Genomic DNA, 14,717 nt, shown 5'->3' with positions numbered 1-14,717 from the left:
GTTTTGAGAGACTAAGTCATTGTTTTGAAATACTAAGTCATTACTTTAAGATAGTAGGTCACTGTTTCTCATAATAACTTTCTAATAATAACTAGACTTGATTTTTCCGATCACATTCTAGTTTGAATGAATTCTCCAACTCCCCAAGTAAGAAGAAAAGGTTGTGAAAAATGGCAATGAGGCCAAATCTGATATGACTATGTGAATATTCTTTCACTACAAGTACCCTAAACTCTTATCACGCTGTGAGACTCTTAATACCTTACACATATAAGAGCAGATTAACCAAAATGCCTGCCTTCGCCTTTTAGCTATGAATCTGGATGCTTTAGGAGATATGATTATTGAGATTAAAATACAGTGAAGCAAGAGGCTTAGAGTATGTGAAGGACATTCCTCAAACTATATGGTTGAGATGAGATGATAATGCAGTGTGATTTGTTTCAGAAGGAATATGAATGAAATCTTGACACCCTGCTGCTTCCTGAGGTAAGATTTTAAACAAATGCGGGGGTTTACCACGATGTCAACCTGTTGAGTACATCATTCTGAGGGCTGTGTATTCAAGGAGAGATTCCTTCACTTAACATCCCTCTTTTAGATGATGAGGAAAGCAATAACAAACAGAGTATGTGTTAAGGAAAAAGCTGTGAGATCAAACAGAGCGAGAGCACTTTCCTCTCACACGCTCACATAAAAAGACACATCATACATCACACACATTTTAGTATGAATAGCTCTTTGTTGTGGGAGAAGGGACGGGGCATTGAAACACACACACACACACACACAGACACATACACTGAGACACACAGGTACACACACATACACATGCACAAATCCACAAATGGAGTGCACACCCACCAGAAGTTCTTGAATGGTGTGTTGATTTCAAAGCCCCTGCGGTCCATGTCTCTAATATTGGCAGCAGTCAGTTCCACTTCAGCAATAGCCAGTCCCGCTTTATAGTCCTGGAAAAGCACAAACAGAGAGATGGAGATCCTTAAATCTAACTATAATTAAGTGTGAGGTAGTTACAGCTTTTAACAATTTATCACCTTTTTTTCTCCCTTATTCACTTTCTTACCAGGAGTTAGATGAGAGGATTGATACCACTCTCACGCCTGTTGGCTAAGATTGGAGCTAGAGCCAGGAACCGATTAGCCTAGCTAGACTGGAAGCAAGGCAAAACAGCTAGCCTAGCTGTTTTCCAAGAAATAGTTCCAGTATATAATTACCCATAAAACCCCAAACTTGTCTCTTACATTTCTGTTTGTGTGGTGAACGTGTTAAATAGTGAGCTTTAGCAGTGTTGGTAGCCATATTTTGAACTTTGGACAGAGCCAAGCTAGCTGTTCCTCCCATGATAAACTAAGCTAATTGCCTCCTGGATTCAGCCCCAAACATAACACAAAGACATGAGAGTGGTATCAACCATTATATAACTCTTGGCAAGAAAGCAAATGAGTGTATTTTCCCAAAGTATCAAACTACTTTAAGTTAAAGGTAAGAGATGCTGTGGCACTGTACTGAAACATACTGTGGAGCAGGGTTTTTTTTCTTTTAGACTAAAACACTTTTTAATTCACATTTTTATTCTCAGTCAGTTCCAGGTTTGGCTTGGCTTTAAATGTATGTAATTATGTCTTGATTGGAAAGATTGGCTGCGCTGGACAAAATAAATCAAACCTCTATCTCACATCCGTTTGATTCTTTTTGATTGTGTATGACCACTTCCTACACATGTATCAATTTAGTCCTAAACAGTTATAAAATATTCTAACTCGCATCTATGGTCATGAGCTTTGGGTAGTGACTGAAAGAGAGAAATGGAAACACACACAAGAAACCAAAATTAATTTCTTTCACTTTGTATCTGGGTTTTATTTTATTAGTGACAGGCTAGCAAGGGCAGCCATCCAGAGTAGAACCACTGCTCCTTCGCATTGGAGGAATACTTGGACATTTTGGGAATTATATTTATAAAGGAATTAAATGAGAGGATCGATGCCACTTTCATGTCTGTACAGTAAATATGAAGCTGGGGCCAGCAGCCAGTTAGCCTAGCTTAGCACAGACAGAAGGAAACAGCTAGCCTAGCTCTGTCCAAAGGTAACATCTGAAGATTTCTAATCTTGTTTGGTTAATCAGTATGGAAACAAAAGTTTAAAAAAACAAGACAATTCATCATTTTACTATTTTGCTACCACCATGACCATGACCCACCAGTGATAGGACATGGAAAGGTGGATGAATAGCTAACACATCAACTGATCATTCTTATTTGGCTTTAATCATATTCCCATTTTAAAACCCAAACAACATGTATGCAAATATTCAAAACTCTTCAAAACCCTCCAAAAGAAGAAACTGTTAGGGAGATCCAAATTGGAGATCCAACCAAACGGTTTCTCACATGGGGCTTGAATGTCATTTGGCATAATAAACTAACAATAAAGAAGACCTACAATCACCACAGGGACATTCTCAGTCTCAGTCTTTCTTGTGTGGGACTGTTTTTGTTTTTTAGGAAATGGCACTGGATATAGAGTTAGACATGTGAGAGAGGGCGGCTGAAAATAGTATGTGACAGACCAATAACACACCCAACAGTTCATCGGCTTTTTCTCCATCTGACCAATGACGCACAAACCAGGTCTGTGCGTGACGTGTATGTGTGTGAGTGTGTGTACAAGTGTTAAAGAGAGACGGAAAGGGATAGAGAGGTGTGTGCAGTGTGTGTTGTGTTGCATTGAGTGCTCGTGCGTGTATACCTGCATGAATCAGCAAAGCTCTGCGAAAGGCAAAAGGTGCATCTGGGGAATCCAAACCAACTCAAGCTTTCAGCCTCAATGTTTTTCCGAGGCCCATTTCAGAAATAGGGGTTAGAAGCAGACGCACAGTTTTCATAAGCTCCGGTGTAACTCTGCATCGCACCCGCTGCGTCCCTCCCTTCACCACTTCATCCTCAACACTCACAGCAGTTTAGACCATTTTCTATAGCCTAGAGCTCTGAGCTGAGGCGGAAAAACAGACAGGAAGACAGAAGGAGCGCACCTACGCCCACGCACGTATAGGCAAAACATCAAAAGAGAGTGAAAAAAATGCAGGCGTCCAACAGTACAATACAGGAAAATACACACTTTACTCCATTACTGAGGCACATAAGCCAAAAAGCATGAGTCAAAAGATGGGGGAGAGAAAGACAGCATGAAAACAAAGGAAGGGGAATGAGGGAGAAAGTATATGTGAGAGAAGGTCTTGGTAATCCTCACTGAGAGTGGGTGAGATGGGGTGAGGGGTCAGCTGAGCAGTTTGCAGAAAGAAACTGTGTATGTGTGTGTGTGTGTGTGTGTAGAAAGAGCCAGAACAAAACAGGATCTGCGCCAGTACTCCACAAAATACAGCCTTAGCAAGGAGCACTAAACGCCGCCATGCCATGCCAGCTATGGAGCATGTGTGTGTGTGTGTGTGTGTGTGTGTGTGTGTGTGTGTGTGTGTGTGTGTGTGTATTTTGTTTCCTGTGCTAACTGTTCTTCACCAGCAAAAAACAATTTACACTAATTACACCAAACAAAGAGAGGAAAATGAATCGACACCATCTTTGTTGATCAGGCACTTTTTGGGGAATACATGGCCTTACTGTAGCAGTGCAAAGAAGCTGTGTGTGTTCATGTATGAGTGCCACATCTCTTGCAGAATTTTTAAACTAATTAGCAACAAACTTCTCGGAGCAGCCAAATTTTTGCAGATTACAACACGAGGAGGGAGTCACTTAAATATTTGCGTGCTAAGGAATTCCCAACCTGATCTTTTGGTATTGTGTGGGTTGGTTCAATTGAGGCTAATGTTGTCGAAATCTTCATTTGACCATCATTAGCCCCAATTAGACTACTTCAGGCAAATTTAGAGGACCATGGTGGGAAAAACTCAATTATTCTCCTTGCCTAACAGTTCTGCACAATGGTGCTGAGACAGAGCGAGCGGGAATAGAAGTATAGCCAGACGATGACATAAGAGATACAAAGGAAAAGAAAAGAGCAAGAGAGCGTGAGTGAGACAAGTGAATTCACTGTATGGCCAAGTCCTAATTGAGCTAAAAGTTTTGATGTGAGGGCTGTTCGGTGCAGCAGAAACTTGCCTCTCCATCCTATCAATTATAACTACGCGCCGTCATTGCTCTTTTAAGTTCGGTATGTTCTGAGGTTTGAAGACGCATGACGCGGTAATGAGGGCGCAGGGTTTGGTGGAGTATAAACCAACCTCATTCAGAGCTCATCCTCGCTAACCATTCGGTTCAGGTGAGGCTCTCAAAGCAACACGCGGCGGTAATTCAAACACAGAAGGACAAATGGTTTACACGTATTACTGTATAATTGTTCTGTTTCATACCAGGAGGATGTATGGAGGAGGAGAGCATCTGGGCTGTTATGTGCATGCGCACGCGCGCGCGCGCACACACACACACACACACACACACACACACACACACACACACAAGCGTTCCCATTCAGCCTGGATGTATGCGTGTGTGCGCACGACTGTGCTGAGAGGGCAAAGCAGTCACCTATACCTAATGACCCTCATCCCTCTCAGGCAGCCAATTAGAGCGCTGGGTGTTAGCGGCCGTCCAGCCCTCGCCACTCGTTACCTACCCAATATGTGCCGTGGCCTCCTGCCCTCTCCAATTAATTCACCAAGGATGGAGGGAAGGAGGGATGGAGAGAGGAAGGAAAGGCATTAGAGGTAAAAATAACTCACCCAATTACAACAGCCAAGGGGTAGGTGGCGATAATGGCGCTTACAGGGGGGACAGGGGAGAGGGCCCTTAGGCAAATGTTCTCACGCATGCGTGATTTTTTTTTTTTTTTTTTTTTTTGCACTTAGCTACTTTAAGTCTATGAACCAAACTACAAAAAAGCATCTTGAAGAACTTAAAACTCAAACTAAATTGGAAAAGTATCAACTCAAACCAAGTAAACACTTTGAATGTGAGGGAAAAGGATTCCTCTCACAACTAAAATGAATAACCTTAACCTGGTACCACTTCGAACATTCTAGTCGTGCATCCAATTAGAATTTCTGTCAAAGCTTTCCAGCCTTTTATTGTGTGAGTCAGTCACTCCAGAGTGCCGAGCCGCTCTAAAAGAAGCCAGACAAGTAGAGGTGGCCTCTACTTCTATCTCCAATTCCATGTCCACTCAACCACTTAAGCTGCTCTAAAAGCATGTGGGGTAAGACCGTCTCGCTGAGGGGTAGGTGAGTTTAAAAGAGAACACACTCAATGGAGACAAAAGACCTTTGATTATTTTAAACATCAAGCAGAGAGGCCAAGGAGAGTGAGATGCTATGGACAATGATAGTGGATAAAAGAGTTGCTGAAAAAGGTATAAATGTATGGAGAACCACAAAGAGGCAAGAGATAAATGCAATTATAGTAAACCTGAGCAAAAAGCAACTACATTCAATTCAATATTTTAAGCAAAAAAAAGAAATATGTGTATATATCTGAAAATCATGTATTGAAGCAAGGAGAGGTTTTAAACTGCAGCCAGCAGCGAATGAAAGTCACTCCACTGGTCTGTAAGTCACATTTTGGTCAAAAATATTTCATAAAACTTTACTGTGCATGTGGAACACGGCTATAAAGGCTTTATGAGTCTGACTGCTGCTTCAGCATGAGTTAGGCCGAGCTGGTAAAGAGTAGGTTTGGCAAAATAAAAGGTCCCGAGGTTGAGTTTCTAATCCCAAATGAGTCAATTTACACTGTAGCATCAACCACAATGAATGAATCACATGATTGGTCAAGAGATAAAACTTTTGATATCTGACTTAATATTTAAAGACGCAGTAATAAATATTTTTTAGCCATGCCAGCAATGCTAGCTCTAGGGATCTCACTGTCTGTCAGTCTGTTTGGTGAAACAACTTTTGGATGAACTGCCATGAATTTTTCTACAGACCATGATGGTCAGCAGAGGATACATCCCACTGATTTTGGTATTTCTCTGACTTTTCCTCTTTTCAGGGTCCAGTAATTTGGTTTATATCCTTGCGAAACTAATGACATTCCCATTAGCCTCAGCAGTACTTAATGCTAAACTAAGCTAAACTTAAAATGTTAGTATGCTAAGAAGCTAAAGTACTGCGGTGAACATTATAACAGCTAAATATTAGCATGTTAACATGTACAGCTTGTTGTGCTGTCTCCAAAGGTTGCCTGCACTCACAGTATTTTAAAGTTGCTCTCGAAGCTGCATCAGGAATGCGAAAAGAAACAAACTCATTACATAAGGAGAACCTTGGTGGAGGCAAACTTGTTCTTGTGTCACAAATTCACAGCCACACAATGTTGGGATGTTGTTAATTGTTGCAAAGAGTATCTCCAGAAGAGCAAACGAGAAAGAGATTTAATTAAAGCAAAGATTAATTAAATCCTCAGTCTCGCTGTTATTGTACACTCTGAATACCTTTTCCACCAGAGAAGGCTCTACTCTATGTGTAACTTTTGCTAAGTAGGAATTAAAGCGCAAGAGAAAGACATCTGGTGCGCGGTTCTGCTCAGCCAATCACGAGCCAGGATTTTCATTGTAAAAACTGGGTTCAGTTGAGCTTGTAGGAGCTGGTTTACATACGAGACAACAGCGAGACATATGATCATCCAACAAACAATCAATCAGCTACTGGTGTGAAGACAAACCAGATAACACTTGTGATGTATGACGTGATAAGACATGAAACAAGTTGCTCTGGTTGTAACGATCTGCCTATGCAGCCCACGATGGGGAGATCATTCTCAGGGTAAATGTGTGTGCGTGTGTGTGTGACACACTTTGTGCACTGCCTGACTTTCTTTACCTTGGTGTTTAAATGACCTTAAACACTGCTCCATCACAGGGCTTACAGTCCGTTAGAAATGGGGTAGGGGTGGTGAAGGAGGAGCTGGGAGGATGATGTTTCCAATAGCTCGTTCATCATGTTAGATTAAATACTCCACTCCACTGAACTTGAACGGGGCAACGGTCTACCTCTCTCTTGCTCTCTATCACTCTCCTTTTCTTATAAACCACCAACGCTCGTTTCTCACTCATGCGACCCCTGCACCGAAAGCAGCTCCCTCCACCCCCTTTCACTTCATCTCCCTACTTCTGTCTCTTTGTTTCTGGTCTCTTCCTCTCTTGTCTTTTCATTTGCCATCTTGCCTTCCTCCGTGCAAAATGCACTGCCGCTCGCTGCCGCATTTATGCCAGGGATTTAGCTTGTAAGCTGAAATAATACAATTAATTTGTTCTCTCTCAGATTCCCTCTTTCCCTCGGTTTCTCCCGCTGTCTCAGAGCAAGGGAGTGGAAATGTGCTGACATGGAGTGATACCCAAAAGAGAATTCTAACAAAGATGTTTGTTCACGCTAATGAAGAAAATAATGAAAGGCAAACAACAAAACTACAAGAGCGAGCGAAACGAAATGAGAGCCAAGGAGGGATGGAAATGAGTTGAATGCATTCAGCATTATCAAATATGCACACAAAACAAATGTGAGGCACTTTAAGAAATAGTATCACTGCTGCGAGGTATCTTTTCCATCTCAGATAGGATATCTTGCTGCTAGAGACAGGAGTAGGCAGAGAACAGAGTCCTCTGAATGTGAGCAGGGACTATCAGGGCTTAATTGGACTGACATCAAATAAAAAAAGACTCAAGAGAAACTATAAGTAAAAGAAAACTTATCTCTCCTTTATTCCACAGCTTAAAGAGGATGTAAGTTGTGGAAAGGTGTATTAATCTGTAAGATTGTATTTTACAAGTATATAATAATATTAAATGGGCTACTCAAAAGACTCTGCTGACTTTTTGGGCCCTTTGGTCATTTGAAAACAAGAGCCTCCAAAGTAAAATTCCCTCCAGCTAAGCATGCTAATACTTTAGCCATATGTCAAAGAGGAACTCCACTGAATTTACCCAAGAGGAGTACTACCACTCAACTTGTGGAAACGAGCCAGAGAACATTACTTTAAGGAATAGCTGAACATTTTGCAGAGAGTTAGGTGAGATTGATACTACTCTTATGTCTGTGCATTAAGTCTGGAGCTGAAGTCAGGAGGCCAGTAGCTTACAGGCTAGCATAAAGACTGGAAGCACGGGTAAACAGCTAAAACTTGTCTTGGCCAAAGTTAAAAAAAAAAAAAACCTGACCACCATCTCTAAAGCTCACTAATTAGCACATTTTATCTTATTTGTTCATACTGTACACAACAGAAATATAAAACAGACTACCTTGTGTCATGGGGAGTTACGTGCCCTAAACTACATCTTAGCAAACAGTGGCCCGACTGGTTAGCTTAACACCAAGACTACCAAGATCTCTAAATCTCAGTTATGAACATGTGATATCTAATTTCTTTATCAATACACAGACAGAAATGTAAAAATGACACCCATGCTAATGGTGCAAATTCAGCTCCCTGTAAAACCACAATTTCTCATTTTAAACCATGTATGGATTAAACATATGAGATACAATTAGTGAGCTTTTCTTTTGGTGGGTAGATTTTTTTAAAACTTTGGACAGACAGAGCCAGGTGAGCTGTTTTCCTGCTGTTCCCAGTTTTTATGCTAAGATAAGCTAAGCTAAGCTAAGCTAAGCTAAGGTAAGGTAATACCCTCCTGCTTCTAGCTTCAGACTTAATGCACAGACATGAGTGTGGTATCAATCTTCTCATCTAATTCTCGTCAAGACAGCAACAATTTCCTTACATAAAGCCTGTGTTACAAACTAGGGGAATGCAGACAATGGCATTTACAGGCAGGGATAGTTAATAGGGGACACTATGAATGAGTTGCATAATGGGAAGTGTAGGATCAAGGGTTTTTGGAGCTTGATCAATACCAGGTACTAAATATTAGGATATTATGACACTCAGCTTCATCATTCCTGACAATTCATTTCATTCAGATCTTAAAGGTCACTGCAATTTATGTGAGTTATATATTCAGAAGTAGTCGTTTAAAGACTATAAATATTCATCAGTAACCGAAATATTGTGTCCATCTTCCAGAGGCTTTCAAGCCTCCAGGTTTTTCCTAACTTTTAAAACCCCACACATCAGCTTTTTGTTTAGAAACAGCAAAAACAAGACAAGCGTCTAGTACACACAAAGTCAGGGGTAATGGGAATAAAGCCACATAAAGTTTTCAAGGCAGGTGCAGTACTGTCGATATTTGCTGGAAGAGTAACTGAGGATTTCAACCCACAGGCTGAGGTAAACACCAAACTAACCTCTTTTGGACCACATTCAGAGACTTTAGTTTTTATCTTTCCCTTCTTGCAGGTGAGGTTTTGCCATCTAAAGCAGGGGTGGTCACTTAAAAATTTGAGGAGGTCCAGTTACATGAATCTGCCTCATGGTGAAGACAGCTCATCAGAGTAGCTTAAATGTTGTTTAATAAAGTTAAAAAAAAAAAAAACAACTTGATTAATAGTCCAAGAAGTTGCTGCATAAATATTCACTGAAACCACTGGGTATATTTAGACAAATAATATGCTTGTGAATACTTAATAAGTGTTTTGAATCAGAAGATAATTGCACATTTAGCAGAAGGGAAAATATGCAAAAAAATTAATTAAATACAAAAAACATTGAAAAAGGAAGGAACAAAGTGCACATTTTAGTCTTCCCAAAACAAGCTGGTTCTCTCCTATAATATATTCACTCATTGAAGTGATAACAAGTTGCGTGCAAATTTTCTCAATATCTGAGATTCAGTAATGGTGAGTTTAAACAAATGAAAAATCCCACAGTTTTTAAAGGGTCACATTATTTCCTTGTTAGATCCCCTTCCAGTTTCCCATTCAGTGTGAGAAATACTGGTAAATATTTTTGTCCTGACAATGTTTTGGACCTTGACAAACTGAAGTCAGCGCTGCTGTCGTCTTTGAATAGTATGAACTTCTCCTCTTCTTAAACAAACCATCTTTTGCCATCGCTACCTCTCTCTCCCCGCCTTGCTGTTGTGCACTAAGTATCTGCATAAAGATGCGAACGGACGAGGCGCTGCAGTCGGAGGATCCTCGCATACTAATAACATCGTGACACCTGTCTGCTTCTGACAGCTCGCATTCAGTCAGATGAAACTGCCAAGTTGCACAGAGACAAGTGTGGGTTTCGCCTCGCGTCCGCAAAGAAATAACAGAACGCTGACAGCCATCGATAGAAGCCACGCCCGCGTATGGACAGATGTTCAATACTTAACTTTATGAATTTCAGCAGGCAACACACCAGTCTTAGCGCAACTCTCTTTTCTCCCTTTCACATCAATCTCCCTCTTTGTCTCCCTCTTTAAAGGTTTTGCAGAAACTGTCTGCAATAATTGCAGAAGTGTCAATCCAAAGGAATTAGTGAAAACAAAAAGCAGATCATACTTTGAGAGAACAATAAGAAGAATTATATTACTGCATATGTTATTACAATCTATCTGTGACACACACACACACAAAACTTCACTTTGATATACCTATCCTCCAAAAAGCTATCACCCTGTCACTCAAGTGAGGATGGATGTTACAGCTACAGACAGCTGGGAAATAAAATGGAAATGCTCCAAGTCATCTCAGTACAAACAATTCATAGAACAAGTACTACAGTGAATCCAGCACAACAACAGTAAAAGTCTAAAACACAACAACTCTGCTGTCCTATGCTTATTACTAAGCACCTGAAATCTGACCTAAGCTGTTGCTGAAAAGGCAAGGTGGTTGTCTATTAGAGTTGTACTATGGGAAGATTAGGATCCAGAGTTTTGAACATGAAAGTGTTCAAAGTTTTGTGTGGCATTAGCTCCCAAGCTGTGGTGTGCACAGACTCTCTAAAGGGCTGAGGTGAAAATGGAATGAGGGGGGCACCAACGCTGCTCCACAAATCACTGTTTGGGCTCATATTTCCCCATATAGTTCACATAAGAGCAGTAATGATCTAACTAAAGCCAGTTAGGGGAGACATTTTGCCAGCAAAAGTGCAAAAGCGTCTACCAAATGGGCACTAGGCACATCAGAGAATCACTTGAGGTCACTTGGGCTGACCAGTTTTACTGGTCATTCGCTGGGCAACAATGATACTTGAAAGTGTTCCTTTAGAGTTAACCCTGCACCAAGAGCAAAAAGGTCTGGGGCAGTACTGCTGACTGACTCGCCCGAACTGCACTACTTTTAAAGTCAATAATGAGTGGAGTTGGGCGGGATTACCAACTCCAAAGCAAAGTAAAATCTGCCCCATGGCCCCAAACCTTCAAGGGTATCAAAGGCCCTGTATTCATTATGTGTCAGCTGGCTCGTGGTCATTAATGGCAAATGTCACTGGGAACATCCACCACTGAAGCACAATATCAACCCAAAAGATAAATAGATGGATCCTTCATTATTATATGTCTTGTAAAAATTTCAATGGTATGGCTTCCTAAATAAATTTGTGTTTAACAAAGTTGCCATCAAAAGGGACCCAGGGGATCTGACTGGTTTAGCCGTTATTGAGGATCGTCCCAGTAGCTACATATCCACAACACACACATTCTTTTCCAACCTGTTCTGGACCTTGATGGATGTGCTTGAATGTCTGGTCAGTTGTATAAATACACTGGTTACACAATCAGTTCCTGGGTGCTACTATGTGGTTTTACCCACCAAAAATAGCATATGAAATTTTCACATATATATGTATATATATTTATATATATATTTAGTTTTTGCATTCCGCATTCATGAGCACTTCCATCTCGCTCCAACTCTGCTTCCAAATACGCAGTGATTATTATCTTCCTTTTTCAAACAGGAAGCTGTCATGCTGTAGAGAGGAAGTCCCATCGGTGTTAGAAGTACCTGTTCTGTTTTGCAGAGCCTGACTTTACTCCCCGCCAGGGACACCAGCACTCTGCCTTTGTAACCGCGGAGCTCCAGCAAGCCTCGCTTGTTTGTGGAGGAGGGGTAAGAGAGGCTGTCGGAGGGCTTCTGGGAGCCGCAGGCGGGGGGGCGCATGGCCGTCTGAAGAGTTTCCATCCACTCCTGGCGCTCCCCTGTGGACACGTGTATGAGCAAGAGACAGAAAACAGAGAAAAAGAGAGGTGGATGGTGAATGTGGGTACAAGTGCGAGTGTGTAAAGGAAGAGAGAACAAAATCAAGACAAGCCAGGAAGAAAACTAGATAAAGAGAGAACAGGGCATCTTGAAGTCTTTGAATTATCATGTTAATTCATCATTTTTCCATTGGCTCATTGGCTGCTTTACTGCATAGTGATACAGACAAATCTAGCCTAAAACCAAAGTAACTGAAACACAGGAGTCGTCGCGATTGGTGAAAATTAATGTAGCCCCTGGTGAATGAATATCCTGCAAAGCTGTAAAGTGCAAAGTCTAGCACTAGAGATATAGATAGCTGCTTCTCTGAAATTTGCAAGCCTGAAGTAAGATGTGGCAGGAGTAATTTGAGTCAAAGAAAACACCTAATTAAAATATACAATCAAAAAAATATTGCTTTTAATGAGACACATCCACAACTCTTTGAATCCACTAATTTGCAGTTTACAGTGATAACAGTAACAGATTTACCACTCGAAATTCATAGCACATTTTTAAATAAAGGGCCCTTGATTTACCACTTAAAACAAAAACATATGAGTCTTAAATATGCACCTACTGGCTTAACATCATGTATGAAGCCAACAGGCTGAGGCTAAAGATGCATGCCCCAAGCAAAGACTCAGCATCCTGACCACTTTAGCGTCAGTTTGTGTATTTCAGAGAAGGACTAGTCCTGGTACTATAGGTTTGATGAGGAAAAATGTGAGGTCAAACTCTTAAGTTTGGTCCCAGTCTGTTTGGGTGCCTAGCATACATACATATTTTACTTTATTTTTGAACACAAAGCTAAAAGAATATTCAATTTCTAATCATAAGATTAAAAAAACAATTAATTGATTTTCAAAAAAGAGTTTCAATCAAATAACGGACTAATTGTTGCAGCTGTAACAGAGTATTTCCACTACAGCTCCATGCATTATGGAAAAAGCAAAAGCTTGACAGGCCTGCTGCACCTAGTTATGGTTGCTAAGCAATGATTGGACAATCTCTGCTGAGGCGAGGGGTTTAGCAAACTGTCCTATAACAGGCACCTCACTTGTTTGGTGCCTTCAAAAGCTGTTCGTCCTTGAGTAGGACACTGAATCTCTAACTTATTGTAAATCACCCCGGATTACAGCACAGCTAAATGGCTCAAGTGTGGCACAATGCATCATGTTCCAAAACTGGGTTCACATTCAAACGATGTACACTCAAAAGGCCTCTCAGATATTTTCCTCTACTACTTTTCAAACGGACATGAAAAGAAGACACGAAGCCGGTGCTGTAAAGCCCATTCCCTTACCGCCCAAGACATCGTGCTATCAAAGCCAGCAGAGTGGAAACACAAGAGATACCAAAAGACTGTAAACACACAAGCTCGCTCACACACACACACACACACATCACAGGTCCACAGCAGCGCCCACTGGTAACTGCTCAGTACAAGACAGAAAGAGAATAAGAAAAGGAAAAGAAAATCAAAAAAAAAAAAAAACCTACGAGCATATGAAAAGTAAGCCTTCAGTTGGGATGGACTTGCAAATTTGAAAGAAGGCAACAAGGCACCCTTTTTTTTTCTAAGAACAAAATCATAAAGGCACAAAGTTTTTGAAAAGTAAACGCACTTCAATTCAAAACCTGCGCAGCTATCAAGTCATCATCCAAAAACAACAAAAAAAATCAAACAAATCTCTGACAGAATGACAGACACTTTTCTAAAATACACAAAGCGACAAAGCGAGGCTCTCAGAACATGAGTTTGTGTGGTCAGACAAGGGTGCCGCACCCCCACTCCCAACTCCCCCCACCACCCCCACCCCTTTTTCAGGAAATGTATTTTTGGATACCCACGATTTACGAATTCGACCAAAACAACAGGATGGAGGATATTATGAATAATCTCTAAACACAGGACGTGATGTGTGTGTATCCAGATGGCTCTAATGTACTTGTTGTATTCTCTTCTCTGTTTCCTTCTATTATCCATTATTATTCCCACACAAGTAATGTCACCAAAAACAACTGAACTACCGGCTATGTAGGCTAAGGAAGCATAAGGAAATATCCGTAGGAGCTCTGCAAATTATACTGCTGAGGCACGCCAGTTTAGAAATAGAAAGGATGATTGTTATTGTGATACTTTATTGATCCCCCTCATTGGAAAAAATGTGTCTGTGCACTTTCTTCCAACAGTTTATGTACAGAGCAGAAGGCCTTGGAGTAGCTGCAGATTTTGTTTGACACAAATATCAGGAACACCGAGCTAAAACTAATGCACAGTATGTTAAAACCATTTTTATTCCACTATTCCTAATTTTGGAGGATGTAGCCTGTGGTGCTGCTGATATTTAACCTATCCTCATCCATATATCTATATATGGACTACTATTTTCCTCACAAAATAATTGGCTTAGTCATTTTTAAGCAACTTTTTCTGGTTCCAGTGACTCAAACGTTTGGATCAGATGCTTTTCTTTGTCCTAAATAATAATAACCTCAATATCTTTGTGTTCCGGACTGTGGACTAAGGACTTCACAGAGGAAAAAAGGGTATGTATTTGCTGCTCTTCTGGACCATGGGTGCTTGTTAATTGGTGGCTCATCACGCTGCC

The 14,717-nt window shown here is 40.9% G+C and overlaps 1 protein-coding gene across 1 annotated transcript in view; it reads right to left on the bottom strand.

Annotated features, from left to right (window-relative positions):
• arap2 (ArfGAP with RhoGAP domain, ankyrin repeat and PH domain 2) overlaps positions 1 to 14,717 on the bottom strand; it is a 115,942-nt gene that overhangs the window by 74,542 nt on the left and 26,683 nt on the right. The window contains 2 exon segments of the mRNA XM_051075709.1: positions 865 to 971; positions 11,869 to 12,062. Coding sequence (XP_050931666.1) covers positions 865 to 971; positions 11,869 to 12,062 — 301 coding nt within the window.

The sequence above is a fragment of the Lates calcarifer genome, linkage group LG14, assembly GCF_001640805.2.
Source record: "Lates calcarifer isolate ASB-BC8 linkage group LG14, TLL_Latcal_v3, whole genome shotgun sequence".
Classification (NCBI taxonomy): Eukaryota; Metazoa; Chordata; class Actinopteri; family Centropomidae; genus Lates; species Lates calcarifer.
This window is presented reverse-complemented; position numbering and strand designations above follow the sequence as displayed.